The following is a 17,873-nucleotide window of genomic DNA, read 5'->3' as shown; positions in this document are numbered from 1 at the left end:
CCAGGTTATACTCTCCCAAGCAGTGAAAGACGGGAGGGATGCAGCAAAGTTAACCATCAGGTGTGATTTGGACACGACTGACTGCTAGGCAAGCTGTTTCATTGACGGTGGCTCTCAGACATCATGCCAGGCTGAGAACATCTGGCTTTTCAGGGGATGTCCAGGCCAACCTCATGGACATGCCCTTCGACAGGACTCATCTCATCGGAGAGAAGGCAGACTCGGTGCTGGAATGTTTCAAGAACTCGTCAGCTACGGCCAAGCCCTTGGGCTTCACAGTGACCCCTCATCCCCAGTCTGCCTTTCACCCGTTTTATGGCCACGGAAGGGGTGTGCCACCGTGCTAGCCCTATGCCAGACACTGTCCTTCTCAAGTTCCCCAAGCTGTGCAAGGACGTGGCTGCAGTACATTCCAACCCTGTGGGTCTGGTTGCCAGAGGTCATCCACCACCAACCCCTCGGCAGCTGCAATCTCTAAGGCCTCTTAATTTGGTTCTGCAAGACCAAGGGTGCCCAGTTACAGGGAGAATCCAATATCATCTCCTTAGTTGGCAGTCCATCACATCAGACAAACGGGTCTTGAAGATCATCCACAGATGTAACTCTCTCCCTTTTCAGTCTTCCCCTTCCTATTCCGCCAACACAAGAATGGCTGGCAGAGGATCAAATGGCTTTGCTCCACAAGGAAGTTACAGCTCTGTTGGCCAAGGGAGCTATAGAGAGGGTTCTGGTATCAGAAGCAGGCAGTGGCTGTTATTCCTGCTACTTTCTGACTCCCAAAAAGAACAAGGGTCTTTGCCCTATTTTAGACCTCTGAACCATCAGTCTCTTCCTCAGAAAGGAGATATTCAAGATGCTCACTTTGGCTCAGGTCTTGTCTGCCCTAGACCAAGGAGACTGGCTGGTAGCGCTGGACTTACAGGATGCATATTTCCACATCCCCAACTTGCCTGCCCAGAGGCATAGCACTTTGAGTTCACCTTGCTCCCCTATGGTCTTACCAGCGCCACTCGGGTGTTCAGCAAGGTGATGGCGGTGGTTGCAGCTCATCTGTGGAGATTAGGGATGTCAGTCTACCCTTATCTTGACGACTGGCTGTTGAAGATGGGCCCTCCCTAGGCTGTCGTCTCCCACCTTCAGATTATGGTGGACCTTCTGCGTTCGCTGGGGTTCACTATCAATGTACCAAATTCACACCTGACTTCTTCTCAAACGCTTCCTTTTATCTCAGCTGTTCTGGACACAGTGCAGGTTCAGGCTTATCCTCCTGAGCAGCGAGTCCAGGATTTTTGGGCTCTGATACTGATGTTGCAGCCTCGTATTCGGTGAGAATGACTCTGAGGGTGTTGGGCCTCATGGCCTCCTGCATCCTGCTGGTGAATCTTGCAAGATGATATATGCGGGCTCTTTTGTGGGACTTGAAGTTCCAGTGGGCGCAGCATCAGGGAAATCTCTCCGACATGGTCCAGATCTCGGAGGGAACCACAAACGACCTGCAGTGGTGGTTGACGAACCGTGATTGGGTCAGAGGCAGACTCCTCTCTCTTCCCCAACCCAATCAGACAGTAGTGATAGATGTGTTGCTCCAGGGATAGGGTGGCCATCTGGGAGAGGTGGAGATCAGAGGACTCGGGTCTCTGCCAGAATCTGGACTCCACCTCAACTTGCTGGAGCTTTGTTCGATCAGGCTAGCATTGAAAGCATTACTTCCCTCTGTCAAGGGGAAATTGGTGCAGGTGTTAATGGACAAGACCACTTCCATGTGGTACTGCAACAAGCAGGTCGGAGTAGGGCCATGGACGCTTTGTAAAGAGGCCCTACGTCTCTGGACATGACTGGAACAGCAGGGTATAACCCTGGTGGTTCAACACATGCCAATGAACGCCAGGGCGGACAAACTCAGCCGTCGATGCCTAGCGGATCAGTAGTGGCGCCTCTATTATGAGTTAGCACAAGGACTCTTTTAGCAGTGGGGCGACCCTTGGTTAGATCTGTTCACCTCCAAAGAGAATGCGCAATGCCCATCGTTTTGCACGTTGGAGTTTCCAAGGTGGTGATAGCTCGGATACGCTTTCCGTCTCGAGTGGAGCTCATACTCCGGTATACCTTTCAGCCCATACTGCTTCTGCCCAGAGTTCTCAAGAAGATCAGGAATTACCAGGCCCAAGTCATTCTTGTCGCTCTGGACTGGGCACTGAGAGTCTGGTATCCCGAGCTTCTGAAAATGAGCATCGATCCTCTGAACAGGCTGCCCCTTCAGGGGGATCTTTTGTCACAGCAACAGGAGAGGGTATTCCACCCGAACCTGTCAACTCTCCGCTTCCTTGCGTGGAGATTGAACGGTAACAATTGATAGCTTTTGACATACCTCACGAAGTCTGTAACGTTATTTTGGCAGCCAGGCGTCCCTCCACCAAAAGAGTATACGCCTGCCGTTGGCAACATTTTCATCATATTGTACAGAAAAGTCTATTGATCCTCTTTCTGCCTCTCTTTCTGATATTCTGCTTTTCATTCTTACCCTTGCCCAGCAGGGCTCTGCTCTGGGCACTTTTAAGGGTTATCTGTCTGCTCTGTGACTGCCTGACCAACCCTCTTTATTTAAGTCCCCTGTTGTGAATAGGTTTTTCAAAGCGCTTGTACATATGTTTCCCTGATGCCCTTCATCATGCCTCAGTGGGATCTTAATATAGTTCACACATATACCTCATGTGTGCTTCTTTCGAGCTGCTGCACAACTGTCCCCTCTGGCTGCTTACCGTGAAGACAGCCTTCCTAGTGACAGTAACATCTGCATGGAGGGTGAGGGAGCTGCAGGCTTAATCATCTGAGCCTCCCTATCTTACTGTGTTCCCTGACAAAGTAGTGATTTGCACCAGGGCCTCTTTCCTCCAGAAAGCAGTGACCCCATTTCATTTGGGGCAATCTATCACCCTGTCCACCTTTTACGCTTCTCAACATCACTCTAAAGAAGAGGAGCAACTCCACCGTCTGGACCAAAAAAGATCATTGTTGCTCTACTTTCACCTCACAAAAGAGTTCCAGGTCGACGACCGAACTCTTTGTGGGTTATGTTGCAGCTAAGAAAGGTTCGGAAGTACAGAAGCGAACCATTTCATACTGGGTCGTTCCCTGTATTAAGATCTGCTATGCCTTGGCTAAAAAGCAGCCATTCCACCAGGGGAAACACTGCTAGCATGGCATGGGCTTGTGGAGTCCCGGTCCTATATATCTGCCAGGTAGCAACATGGGTGTCCTTGCACACGTTTGCCACTCACTACTGCCTAGACAGTCAGGTCCATAGGGACAGACATTTTGCCTGTTCGGTCCTGCAGGACTTCCTAGTATAGAAATTTCTCTGCAGCCCACCGCCAGGATGGTATGGTGTGGGTTTCTATTTAAAGGTAAGAAATCTGCATGGAGGAATGTCTATCAGATGAACAAAATACTTACCTTCTCATTAACGCATTATCTGGTAGAGACAATATCTACCTGTACATTCTTTACACCCATGCCTCCCTGCTCTGCAGACAGATCTCTAGAGTTAGGGATGATCCCTTTCAGGGCCCTAGTTTGAACACACATTCATTAGTGCACTTCATGGCTCTGTGCTCCTGAAGTGGAAAGTCATGAAAAGTAACTGACGTCCGTGTGTCTGGGTGGCACCTATATAGGTGACTGGACGTCACTTTCGGCACAAACAACTCTGACAACGACACACGGAACTGAACAAAGCCACCCTATGGTGCACAGGGGTATTGCGCCTGTAAAAATCTTCCAGATCCAGTTTGACGCTAGGAAATTCAAAGGTAAGGAATCTGCAGCTAAATATTTCTGTACCAGATAATGTGTTACAGAAGGTAAGTAACTTGTTATCAATACCTATAGAGTGCTATATATGAATACGGTCTCATGCAGAAACAATTGGAACCTTAAATGCATAGTGAAATCATTTTTATGGGAGCTTTGCAAAGTGCAATGTTTACCTTTAGATGAATGGGGAGTTGATTGATTGATACACCTAGAATAGAAATGAAGGCTGCACAGATTTGCATTGTTATATTACAATAAATGTAATTTATTAGCTCGATTAACTGAAAATGTATTGATAATTTGACTGGATATTGGCAGGTAGCGATGAAGGGGTGGATTAACCTACAAAATACAGTTAAGTGGGAAAAAGCTTTTGTAGCTTATTGATGTAAATACTCTCTTTTAAAATCCCTGCTTGAATACTGTAGGAAGGTAGCATCTTTCTGACAGAGTTACCCCCACTTTTTGCCTGGTGTCAGTGTGTTTAGACTATAGTGCACTGGGATCCTATTACCCAGGACCCCAGTGCCTGTGCTCTCTCCTCTAAATTTGGTTGCTGGTAAACCTTTGCACTCCACAATTGGGATATACTGGTGCACCCATGTAAGTCCTTAGTATATGGTACTTAGATACCCAGGGCATTGGTACACCAGGGGTCTCCCATGGGCTGCAGCATGTATTATGCCACCCATGGGAGCACATGCAAACTGTGTCTGCAGTCCTGCCATTGCAGCCTGTGCGATATAGGGCTTACCATATATCGCTGTCAATGCACTTAAGCACTGTAAGTCACCCCTCTGGTAGGCCCTTCAGCCCAAAGGGAGGGTGCATATCCCTAAGTGTGAGGGTACTCCTGCATCAGCAGGGTACCCCTACAAACCCCAGACTCCATTCTCTGGGCTTTGTTAGTGCAGGCAAGTCATCTTGAGGTATGTAGTGGACACTGGTCAACATGAGTGGTCCAACTTCATAATGGCTTCTCCGAACCCAGGCATGTTTGGTATCAAAGCTGTTGGAGTCATGCAACTACACAGATTTCAGGGCTAGTTGCATGACCCCCTGTACTCTGGAGGGTCCTTAGAGGATCCCTCAGTTCTGCCTGTGCAGCATTACGGGGTCTTGCTGCGGCCCAAACTGCTGCCAACTCCAGACACTGTTCTGCCCTCCTGCTGATGAACTTAGCTCAAGCAGAGGAAGGCAGAACAAAGGATGTCCTGCAAGGGAGAGGTGGTCCTTTGAAATAGGGGTCTCTGGGCTGGGGTGGGGTGGCCTTGGAGCACCACCAGACTAATTTGAAGGGCACATTTGGTTCCCGCCTTGCAAAACCTGGTTTGCACCAGTTCACAAACCCCCAGTTCCCATTCTGGTGCAAAACCACACAAAGGACAGGGGAGTGACCACCCCCCTGTCCAACTCCTCCCCTAGGGAGCTGCACAGATCTCTGCCAGGTGGCCGGGTGATTCTGTCATCTTCAAAATAAGATGTGTAGAGGACCCTGGGAGCATCTGACTGGTTAGGCCAGGTAGTTGATATCCCTGACCCCCTCTGCTAGGTGGGTCACTTCAGAGAGTGACCAACTCCCTTTTAGGGTTACTTAAGTGCTCCCCTGAGGGTGGTTCCTCAGATTCATCGAGCAAGACTATTCAAGGAGCTCGCTGCAAGACATTTTCTGCTCCTGGCTTCCGGAACCTCTCCTGGTCTGCTTTTGGAACTGAAACAAGACTGTATCCAGTTGGGAGGGCTCCCACTGCAACATTGTTTCTCCAGCTCCTGCAAGATTTCTGCAACATCTGTGGCTGTGCCTCCTCCAGGGTCACAAGGACTGTGCCTGCATCCAAGAAGCAAGATGGAATCTCCCTTGGAGTGAAGGAGTCTTTCCCCTGCACCTGTAGGCACCTCAAGACAACGACGACCATCTGGAGGATCCTGCTGTCCCATGGACCACGTAAAGGCTCTGCTCACAGGTGGTGGTTCTGTGGTCCTCTCTGGGTCCACCTTGTCTTCCTACCAACTTGGGAGGCGGTAGACCCTTGCTGCAGCCACTGGAACAGAGCCTCTGTGCACTGTGACTGTTGATCCTGCCAAGGCTTGTTGGCTCTTCCTCCAAGAAGATCTTTGAGCTCCAAGAAGCCCCAGCCTCCAGCAGTCTGCAACTCCAGATTCCGCTCCCCCTCTGCAGCTCCTGCGACTCCTGTTTGTTGTGCTGCTAAGGACTCAATGTGACTCCCTTTGCCTGCTGCCAGTGGGTCTCTCATGGGGGCTCCTCCAAAACCGGCTGGCTTTCCTTCCTGCTGAAGGCCTGCCCAGACTCCCCACCCAGGGTCGAGTCACCAGGACCTTGCTGGTCCTCCAAAATTTGCAAACGTCCTTGCAACCATGATTTGCATTTGCCAAGGCTTGTTGGTGGTCCTTCTTGCCACTGATCCTCCTTCAACCTGGCGACTGACTTGGGACAGCTCGTGGGTGACTCCAAGGATCTCTAGCTTCTCCCTGAACTCCGCAGCTGGACTTCTTCTTTCACTGTCGTGGCGAAACTTCACCTCCAAGAGGGTGGGCATTGCCTACCTGCACCACCTGCACATCTCATAATGGTCTGGACACCGTCCCCTTCTTTTTCAGGTTCCTCTTGTCCGGAATCCACCTTTGGGTTCCACTGACCTGGTCCACAGGTTGCCACAGCAGCTGGGCAAACCAGGCTTCCATAGACTCCAACAAGGGTTTCCGATGCCACTTCACCCCTATGCACCTGGACTCTCTGGTGTAGGTCCTCTGGTCTTCTGGGTACCCGTGGGTGGGGGCATTTTCTATCCTCCTTTGTGCCAACTGGTTTCCTCTGGGTCCACTGGGAAGGGTCCTGAATTCATAAAAATCCAACTCGACAGTCCTGTGTTAGCCTATGGGGCACCCAACTAAATTACAACTCTGCACCCGGGTGTCTGTGGGATTCCTAGTACTTACCTCTGGTAATTTCCTACTTCCCCCAGCCCCTGGGATCCCAACATTCTTACTTTGGTTGGGCACCTCCATTCTTATACCACTTTCTTAGTATATGGTTTGCCCTGCCATAATGCCCCATGTAGTTTTATTCTTTTCCTGATTATTGCTAAGTGTATATTTTTGTGTATTGATATCTCCACATGGAGTTATACCAATGTTAGAATAATGTTAGTGTTGTTATAAAGAAACTTATATATTTGCAACACCTAGTGTGGTTCTTTCTTGTGATTGGTTACTGACTGACTATTGTGGTTTTGCAAGTGCTTTACACTCCTCCTAGATAAGCTTTAGCTGCTCACCACAGCTACTACTAGAGAGCTTTTGCTATCTGGACACCTAAACACTATCACTAAGGATTGCCTGGACTCAGTATAGGGTGCCACTCCATAGGTGTACACCATAAACTGAGCCAGCCTCCTAGAAATACCTTGGACCAATGTTTCCAGTAATAACTACATTTAGTGAATTAGTACAGTAAAAGCATTGGCTATTGAAAATGTGGCAGATTCTCTTTTCTAGTGGTTGTGGAAAATGTTAATTTTGCTGTTGTCACTGATACACTCTTTTAGCATGCTTCCTGATATGGACAACAACCCCACCAGGTTGCTTGAGAATCTTCAGTTTTCACATTGATAACCAGAGAAGTCATCCTAGAATGTGATAGTACAATGGCACAAAATATCAGCAGAGTAGAGAGAAATTGTTTTAGGCTTCAGGTGTTTGATCACAGCACCTGCTGTAAAAACACAAAAGGACTTACTGAAAAGGAATGCCCTGTTTATATTCACATTGTTGAAAAGAGACAAGCTAGACTGTTAAATTGTTTGACAGTCTGGACTACCCTCTTCCAGACTGTCATGGAGATTCAGGAATGTCTTTAAAACAGTTGCCATCTGTTAAGGGAGCTTTGCAGCACAACCCAGATTTCAAAAGGGAGAGGCAAGGCTCGTGCTAGGTTGCAGAATTCTCCAGCTCGTCAGTGTGTAATTTGTGAAAGCCACTGCTAAGAATGTTTGAAGCTCTTGCAAAGGTATTTTGGTGAGTAAGCTTTCTGGCTTTGGTGCTGCTACTAGAATAGCATGTGAGGTTTACATCATACTTTTTCAGTGCTTTTCTTCACTTCAGATGATTAGTAATTAAAAGATATACTATTGGTCATTTACAAGTCCTACACATATCCCCAATGTTCACATAGTTAAGTGCTTCCTCTAGTGAGTAAATGCATAGTTGTGTGTGTTTTGAAAAGCAGGCAATGTTTACAGTTCATTGTAGAAGATTTTAAATTGTGGGTCCAAACACTATTTAATCTACCTGGAGAATTTGTGACAAAATTATAAAGCTATAACTACTCCATGCCAGGAACCATAGAAGTCACCTGCATAAACCATCAAGAAAAGATTCTAAATGTACACCCTTACTGCAAAGGCCATTCATATCCAAGTTTTAAAATAAAATGATAAAGTAGTAAACAAAGTGGGTAATTTGCTACAGGAAAGGCCATAACGTGGACATTCATGTGGATGCTGAAATAGTATGTTAATTCGCAAGAACTAATTTTGAAAACTCAATTTCTGAGTCACTACAGTGCTTGCACAAATTAAGTTGCCGTGATGTACGGTAGGAAATCAATGATCTTGAGTCACAGAATCTGGGCCAATTTGTTCACAGGTCTTATTTTCTCCTGCATATAACCTGCCAGTTTTGCGCACTATTTCTCTGAGTACATCTTTCACTAGGGAGTGGAAACGGGGAAATCCTTGGTGTTTTCTGGCTAAATATCTGTTAACACCCACTAACATAGCTGCTGGTAGTTACTTTCAAAGATTGTGCATGTCCTTTCCTGCAGTGGATATGGAAGTTGTACAATCCCATATATTATGGGGTATAGGAGATGGGATTTCCCCAGGAGAAAATGCTGTTGTGAAGGTAGAAAACCGTTCTAATGTTGTTTTCCACATTACCCTCATCCTATGGGTTAGTTGCCCTTCATGCAGTCAGTTGTAGTATGCATAGTAGACTAAAAATACTTCTGAAATGTATTTTCCTAAACTTCTAGTTGGATTCTGTGAATTTTCAGCATAGTCAATGTGCACAATGTATAGTAGTTGGACTAAGATTCATGACTTTACTAATTATTTGTGAATCAGACGCATAGCTTTTGCTTTTAGGTTTATCCATTTTTAACTTCATACAGGATTGCAGATTTTTTTGTTGTGCTGTACACAACACTCAACTTTAGGATTTTAGAAGTCACTCAGTTTTAAGGTTTTCTGATGATAAATAATTATGGACAATTGAGTTACTGTTTTATCTAAATTATTTACTAGAATATTTTCTGTGTTAATACTTGCAATCAAAAGTTCATAAAAGCAATTCCTATCAGTGCTATTTAGTAAATTGTTTGTATTATTATTCCACAGATGGTAGTTCCTGTCCTGAAATATGTCAGAGGTGATAATTTGTCTCAAGATCATTGGCTTGATCTCTTTCGACTCCTTGGACTTCCAAGAGGCACTAGCCTAGAAAAGCTGTTGTTCGGTGATCTACTAAAAGTTGCTGATGTTATTGTATCAAAAGCTGCAGAACTTAAAGTAAGATTTTCTAGCTTATTGTTAAAAAGTGAATTGTAGAAAATTGATTTCACTTGATTGTATTCTCTTTTATAATTAACTAAAAAAGTGTTAACTTTAATATTTACTGAGTTTTGTAACAAATTTGTAATGTAAATTAATAAACATGCAACTTGTCTCTCTTTGAATTTATTTTTACTACAAATTGAGAATACTATACCTCCTTGCCCTTTGTGAAAACTCACTATGTGGTATCCCGAAACATGTTTTACAAGTCCTTGATCTTTGAAAATAATTGTTAGAATAATTAATTTGAATAGCTTGTAGTTTAATTTTTTACATATGTATGCGATTCATCTACGACTGTTAAAGAATATGTATCTCTTCTAAGTTGTTTTTTGGATATTATTTTCTTGCCAGTTCCCCATTACATGAAAGTCCTCCTTTGTTGCCCGCCTTGTTTTTCCCATAAGCTCTAAAAGGCTCCTGAAATGCCCAGATATTTACCTGTTGCATTGTCACTCCAAATGATGTTGTCCTAAGTGTGAAAAATGCTATTTATGTTGTATAGCTGCTCCCCGCCAGGCCTGTTACTTTTGTGTATTTTGAATCCTTGCTTATATTCAATTTATTTAATAGTTAATGATATACATTTTAAAGACCCAGGACAAAGTGGCAGACCACTAAATAGGTTATGAAATTACAGCTAGGGAGGGAAGCACAAGTAAAAGATTTTCGTATAAATAATGTGTTTACAGAGAAAAGTGTTTTTTTTAAAAAGAGTAATAGTGTTCCATGAGCATATCAGACACAGTTCATACGACAAAAATAGATTAAATATACAGCTAGTGATAAATGTAAACCCTTGTGTACACTATATGGAAGCACTTGAACTAAATAAATCAGAAAGGCAATACACAAAGTTGAAGAGCGAAGCAGAGAAAGAGAAAAGTAGATCTGTTAAAAGAGAATCATGGAAAAGTAGAGACAAAATAGAGTGATCCAGTCTTACTGACTAACGTTAGGAAAGTCCTTGTCTTTAACGAAGAAGCAGGGGTCCAACCAATTCTCTGGCCACTGGGTGTGGTAGAGCTGTATTGTACCCGTGGGTTCTTGTTGCCTCCTCCCTCACACCTTCAGGATCGAAGCCGACTGCTTCTCCCTGGACGTTGTGCCCTCCGGTGTCTCCCATCAGCTCTATGAGGCCGACTAACTTGCTTGCTCTCCGTGACCTGTTTTTCTCACCGGTTTCTCCTCCTCCAACGAAGCCGACTGCAGCGACTCTGCTTCTCGGTGCGTTCTTCTCACGTTCTTCTTCCCTGTACGGCTTCTGTGGTCCACATACTGCGCTCTCTCCCCGCTGGTACTCCGATGCCCCATATCCTTTGCAACCCTTATTTTAAACCTCCAGGAGGCATGGCATCTCCCCAGCCTCCTCAAACACTGGAGCACTGAATGTCTTACTGTTCTGTCCTGCCTCGTCACCTATACCGTCATTCGTTGTCAGACCCCGAAACTCCTCATGTACCTTTTCTCCTAGAAATGGCCATTGTGGCCATTCAGTGGCTGGATGTCTGAACAAATAGTCAGCACTGGTTTGCATCTTTTGGGGTATATTGAGTAGCATTGAAAAGAGAAGGGTTGTAGAGCCAGGAACCAGCGAGGCATCTGGGGGTTGGAGTCTTTCTTCTGAGCTAACCAGGTTAAAGGGACATTGTGAGGGCTAAAAAGGAATGGCCCAGAAGATAATATTGAAGGGCTTCTATTGCCAACTGGCAAGGCATTCTTTTTCAAAGGTTGAAAAGTTACTCTCTCTAAGGTTCAGTTTTTGCTAATATACAAAAGGGGTTTCAGATCGCCCTGTTCTTCTGGTTGGGACAGTACAGCTCCTAGGCCCTGCACTGAAGCATCTGCCTGCAAGACAAATGTCTGCTTGAAGCTGGGGCAATGAAGTATGGGACTATTACATATAATATATTCTGATGGATACACCTACCTGTGGATTCCTCACCTAAAGAATTCTCCCCCTCGCGCCAGCTTCAACGGAAATTTTCTTCTAGCTCTGCACGTCGATGATGATGTCACAATTGCCCGACTCCACGCGACACTGTATGATGTCATCCAGGCAATAAGAAGCCCTCGTCGACGTGCAGACGTCAGTTCCCTTTATTCCGTGCCTTCGAGGAACGGTTTTTCTTTGAGGCTAACAGGGAGCTACAGTTGCACTTCGGTGTTACTATGTCGCAGCCAAGAAAATCCGGCTTTAAGCCTTGTAACCAGTGTGGGGGTCAGATGTCGGTCACTGACCCCCAAGCATAAAGGCTACTACTTTCTCTACCGCCACTCTACTTGCTGCCTATATCCAAAATGGTTTTAGTTTGACAGTGTGATCCCCTTTGGTGACTATGGGGGTCATTACAACCCTGGCAGACGGTGTTAAAGCGGCGGTAAGACCGCCAACAGGCCGGCGGTAAAAAAATGGGAATTAGGACCGTGGCGGAAACCGCCAACAAAGACAGCCACTTTAACACTCCGACCGCCACGGCGGTACAGACAAACAGCGCGGCGGTCACCGCCAACAGACAGGTGGGAGACAAAGTACCGCCCACAATATCACAACCTACCAATCCGCCACCTTTTCCGGGGTGGATTCACCGCGGATAAAAACATGGCGGAAACAGCCATTTCAAAGGGAAAACGCTCACCTCTACACACTCCACGAGGAACGAGGGCACCATGGAGCCTGAACTCCATATTCTTCCTGCACTAGTCTTCCTGCTCCTATACGACGATCATCAACGCCGGCGGCGAAGACAACGGTGAGTACTGCACCTACGACATAGGGGAGGGGGAGGCAAAAGACAGGGACACACACACGCAACACCCCGACCCCGACCCTCACCCACTACAACACACACACCAATGCATATCCAAACATTACAGTAACAACCCCCAACCTCCCCCGGAAGAATGCAAAGACAAAAGGAAATGAGTGGAACCATTGTAATATATCAAAATACAGTAACCAAATATATATATATATATATATATATATATATATATATACACACACACACATTAAACAAAATATACACCACGATTAGTAGTGCATGTCCAATGTAGTGCATGTGCAATGCCCAAGTCATTGTCCGTGGACCACTGGGCCCAAAATGCATGGGCGAGGCCCACACTAGATACCTGATCAAAACGGAGAGAACACTGCTGGGGTATCAGATAGAAATATAACAGGCACCTCAGGGGGAAGGGAAGGGGGGGCACCTCAGCCGGATGAGTGCACCACGCCAGATCCACGAGGGGGCTCCATGCCCATTGATGTATCCTGGGGAGTGCAAAGCCACAGTCTCTCAAGTCTCTACAGTGGGTGGTTTGCCCACTGTACCATCCTGGGGAGTGCAAAGCCACAGTCTCTCAAGTCTCTACAGTGGGTGGGTTGCCCACTGTACCATCCTGGGGAGTGCAAAGCCACAGTCTCTCAAGTCTCTACAGTGGGTGGGTTGCCCACTGTACCATCCTGGGGAGTGCAAAGCCACAGTCTCTCAAGTCTCTACAGTGGGTGGTTTGTCCACTGTACCATCCTGGGGAGTGCAAATCCACAGTCTCTCAAGTGGATAACAGTCTCCACTGGTTCTGGAGGGGGACTAGTGCCCAGAGTGCTTCATCCTGTGCAGGACAGACGGAGTGGATGCATGTCTCCACTGGTTCTGGAGGGGGACTGGTGCCCAGAGTGCTTCATCCTGTGCAGGACAGTCGGAGTGGATGCATGTCTCCACTGGTTCTGGAGGGGGACTGGTGCCCAGAGTGCTTCATCCTGTGCAGGACAGACGGAGTGGATGCATGTCTCCACTGGTTCTGGAGGGGGACTGGTGCCCAGAGTGCATCACTCACCCCGTGACGGTCCCAGTTGCGTCACTGCCCCTGCCGCCCATGGGCTAGCGGTGCTTGAGTTGGCAGTCCTTGCCCTGTTCGGCGGTGCTTGACTTGGCGGTGCTTGCCCTGTTCAGCGGTGCTTGCCCTGTTCAGCGGTGCTTGCCCTGTTCAGCGGAGCTTGCCATGGCGGTCTTTGCCCTGTTCAGCGGTGCTTGAGTTTGCAGTTTCTGACCTGTTCAGCGGTGCTTGCCCTGTTCAGTGGTGCTTGACTTGGCGGTGCTTGCCCTGTTCAGCGGTGCTTGCCATGGCGGAGCTTGCCCTGTTCAGCGGAGCTTGCCCTGTTCAGCGGAGCTTGCCCTGTTCAGCGGTGCTTGCCATGGCGGTCCTTCATTGCCCAGCTGGGCTGGGGTTGGCGGTCCTTCATTGGGCAGCTGGGCTGTGGCTGGCGGTGGCCTCCTGGGCAGTGACTCTGGCGGTGGCCTCCTGGCCACTGACGATCGGGCTGCCCTCCTGGGCACTGACTCTGGCGGTGGCCTCCTGGCCAGTGACGATCGGGCTGCCCTCCTGGGCACTGACTCTGGCGGTGGCCTCCTGGCCACTGACGATTGGGCTGGCGGTGGCCCCCTGGGCAGCAGGGATGATGGCGGTCTTCTCCGCCGTGCTGCTCCTCCCAGACTTTGGCGATTTCTTCTGCCCCTTCCCCACCTTGGGAGGAGTCACAGCTGAGTCGACACTCCCCCCGGGACTCTTGTGAGCGGCTTTGCTGGCTGGAGTCTTCCCCTTCTCCCGCCGGGCACTGTCCAACTTCTGGTGCTTCACGGGGGGGGAACTGGCTGTGCTGTGGCTCCATGTCACACTGGCTGCCCTGGTGCCCGGTGCACTCCACATACCTGTAACAACAGGCACCACTGGTCCCGGAGATTTTTTGGCTGAGGTGCTAGTACGGGACCTATGAATTGGAGGGGGGCGGGTGGGAAAGAGGTCAAGCTTGGTCAGGAAAAGTTTCTTAGGAATACTGGGACGGGTAGCTGGAGGGGGTTTGGGAGTGGAGGAAGAGGAGGTGGTTGTAGGAGGTGTAACTTTTGCGGCTTTGGGTGCAGGTGCATGTCGTGAGGTGGATGTATGTTGGGTGGGTGTGTGCCTACGTTTGTGTACTTTGGGAGGGGGCATCACAGACACACTGGGAGAGGACACAGGGGACGTGTAATTGGTAGTGGGGGTGGTGAGTGTACGTGAGCGGGGTGTGGTGGTGGGTGTGCTGGTGCGGGATGCAGTGGCTGTAGTGGTAGTGCATGCAGGTGAGAGTGTAGACGAGACTGGGAGGGAGGAGGGCGACGACGAGGAGGGGACACAGTGGAGGCAGTAGATGTTGGTGTGTCTGTATGTGTGTTTTGCTTGCGTGAGTGCCTGTGGGATGTGTGGTGCTTATGTTATGTTTGCCTGAGCTTCCCTTGTGTGGTGAGGTGTGTGCATGCTGGTCTGATGGTGTGCTTGGGATAGGCTGGGGTACAGGGGATTGGGTCTGGGTGGAGGAAGTTGGAGGGTGGGAGGCTAGACACAGGGACAATGGCTGCCATCAGTGCTGAGGCCAGAGTTTGCAGGGTTCGATGAAGGGCATCCTGACCAGAATGAATGCCTTCCAGGAATGCATTTGTGTGTTGCAATTACCTTTCTACACCCTGGATGGCATTCAAAATGGTAGACTGCCCAACAGTGAGGGACCTGAGGTGGTCAATGGCCTCCTCACTGAGGGCAGCAGAGGTGACAGGGGCAGGGGCTGAGGTGCCTGGGGCGAAGGTGATGCCCACCCTCCTGGGTGAGCGGGCACGGGCCGAAGGCTGAGGGCGGTGCTGGTAGGGGGGGTGGCGGCTGTACCTGTAGAAGTGGGGGGCACAGATTTTGCCGCCACCACAAGGGAGCTCCCATCGGAGGACGAGTCCGTGTCGCTGGTTGCAGATCCTATGACCGCCGTGAAGCTCCCCTCGCCCTCCGTCCCACTGGTGTATTCTGAGTCCGCGGTGTGGCCCTCCATGGCCATGTGGGATGCAGCTCCCTCGTGCTCCGGTGCCACTGTACCTCCGCCTGATGATGCTGATGCACACAAGAACAGGGAGACCACAAAAAGGGGGGAGGGACGGCAGAAGAAAGACAGGTTGAGTGCATGGCTCACCGCTACCATTGGCGGACAATACAGACACAGCAGCCCCCTGCACTACGCCGCGCTGTTGGGCTCTACAGATGCAGTTCCTGGGATATGGCCTACATGGCTATGGTCGACATCTGCACACATAGATGACACAGGGGCATGTATACCTGTACTTGGCTCTCTACAGAGGTGGGGTGGAGTGCCACATGGCCTGCATTACGGAGGGGCCTTGCCTACGGAACTCGCCCTGGCCTAGGGAAACCCACAGCTCTCCTCCCCCACCCAGACACCTTCACTGCACGCAAAGTCAGCAGAATGATGTTGTACTCACCCCCTTGTGTCTGCTGTGATGCCCTCAAGCGCCCATCCAACTCAGGGTAGGCCACCGCCAGGATCGGTAACATCAGGGGGGTCATGGTGCGACGGGCACCCCTCCCACATTGGGAGGCCATCCCCAGCTGAGCCTCCGCCGTCTTCTTGCTCCAGCGGCGAATGTCCTCCCATCTTTTACGGCAGTGGGTGCTCCGTCTGTGATGGACCCCCAGGGTCCGGACGTCCTTGGCGATGGCATGCCAAATATCCTTCTTCTGGTGGGCGCTGACCTACATGAAATGTACAGGGGAAGAAGAGAAGTCATTAGCAACTGCACCGTCGAAGTGAGTGGCCCACATCCCTAGCCTTGCCATGTGGCACATGCATTCACAGTCCTTCATGCACGCAGAACTGTGCCCCCTTCCTTCTTACAACCAGCCCTCTCCACACAGGCATAGCCCATACAACGTGCTCCCTGGGTACTTACCTGTTGGTCTGGAGGACCGTAGAGTAACGTGTACTGGGGGAGGACCCCGTCCACGAGCTTCTCCAACTCCTCTGCAGTGAAGGCAGGGGCCCTTTCCCCAGACGCACGAGCCATTGTCTCTTCCAGACCGAGGTCACAGCAGCACTTGGAGTGTAGGTCCTCTCCTGTCGAAGATCAGGTATCGAGTGATTGAACAGCTAGAAAATGGCGGTCATGTCCGCGACGGTCACGTCCGCGGCGGTGCGTAGCATCACCGCCTGGGTACATCGTCATTGGCTCCTGGGACCCATAGGGTCCAATGTTAACCAATGCAGCATTGCGCCGCGGTCTTCGACCGCCTACCGCGACGGTGTACAACGCCAGCGCAGTTACCTCACATCCCATTGTCCCAGTTTAGAGGTCAGGCAGCCGCCATTTCAGGGGCCCACATGGCCTAATTACCAACTGCGTCACACAGGCCTAGGCCTTGTCACACAACACAAATACAGGCCAGTTTCTGTGTATGAATGGTGTTCTGTGTAGACTGTGGGTACATACCTCTGAGTTGTTTGACTCTGTGGTCGCTGTTGTCCTTCCTAGGCACCGTCCGCTGGGACATGTGAGGAGATGGCGGAATCCTCCGTTGTACCGACCGCTGGTGGACCTGTTGACAATGGAGGAGCGACATTTGATCATCACCTGCAGGTTTGACCGTGCCACAATCCAGGAACTGTGTACCCAGTTGGAGCCAGACCTAATGTCAGCAATCCGCCATCCCACAGGGATCCCCCCTCAAGTGCAGGTGCTATCAGTGCTCCATTTCCTTGCAAGTGGGTCATTTCAATTAACAGTGGCCATGGCATCAGGGATGTCCCCGCCTATGTTTTCAAACGTGTTGTCCAGAGTGTTGTCTGCCCTGCTGAAACACATGCAGAGCTACATCGTTTTCCCTCAGGTGGAGGATTTGCCTACAGTGAAAGGTGACTTCTATGCCCTTGGACATATCCCCAACATCATAGGTGCCATTGATGGGACCCATGTAGCTCTGGTCCCCCCCAACAGGAGTGAACAGGTGTACAGGAACCGGAAGAGTTATCATTCAATGAATGTACAGATGGTATGTTTGGCAGACCAGTACATCTCCCAGGTAAATGCTATGTTCCCTGGCTCAGTGCATGACGCCTGCATCCTGCGGAATAGCAGCATCCCTTATGTGATGGATCAACTCCAGAGGCACCGGGTGTCGCTATTAGGGGACTCTGGTTACCCCAACCTGTCATGGCTACTGACCCCAGTGAGGAATCCCAGGACCAGGGCAGAGGAACGCTACAGTGAGGCCCATGGGCGGACTAGGAGGGTGATCGAACACACCTTCGGCCTCCTGAAGGCCAGGTTCAGGTGCCTCCATATGACAGGTGGTTCCCTATTCTACTCACCAAGGAAGGTGTGCCAGATCATCGTGGCCTGCTGTATGCTTCACAATTTGGCTTTGCGACGACAGGTGCCTTTTCTGCAGGAGGATGGTCCAGATGACGGTGTTGTGGCAGCTGTGGAGCCTGTGGACAGTGATGAGGAGGAAGCAGCGGAAGAAGACATTGACAACAGGGACTCAGTTATCCAGCAATATTTCCAGTGACACACAGGTGAGAATACATTCCTGCCTACTACAAGTACTTTCACA

General features: G+C 49.4%; 1 protein-coding gene across 2 annotated transcripts in view; it reads left to right on the top strand.

Moving 5' to 3' along the window:
- The window catches only part of DYNC2H1 (dynein cytoplasmic 2 heavy chain 1), a 1,541,159-nt gene that overhangs the window by 282,255 nt on the left and 1,241,031 nt on the right, over positions 1-17,873 (top strand). For both annotated transcript variants that reach the window (XM_069202358.1, XM_069202357.1), the window contains exon 25: positions 9,231-9,401. In XM_069202358.1, the coding sequence (XP_069058459.1) occupies positions 9,231-9,401 (171 nt within the window). The remainder of the gene's footprint in view (positions 1-9,230; positions 9,402-17,873) is intronic.

This window comes from Pleurodeles waltl, chromosome 8 (assembly GCF_031143425.1).
Source record: "Pleurodeles waltl isolate 20211129_DDA chromosome 8, aPleWal1.hap1.20221129, whole genome shotgun sequence".
Lineage (NCBI taxonomy): Eukaryota > Metazoa > Chordata > Amphibia > Caudata > Salamandridae > Pleurodeles > Pleurodeles waltl.
The sequence above is the reverse complement of the archived record's forward strand: the minus strand, read 5'-3'. Positions and strand labels throughout refer to the sequence as shown.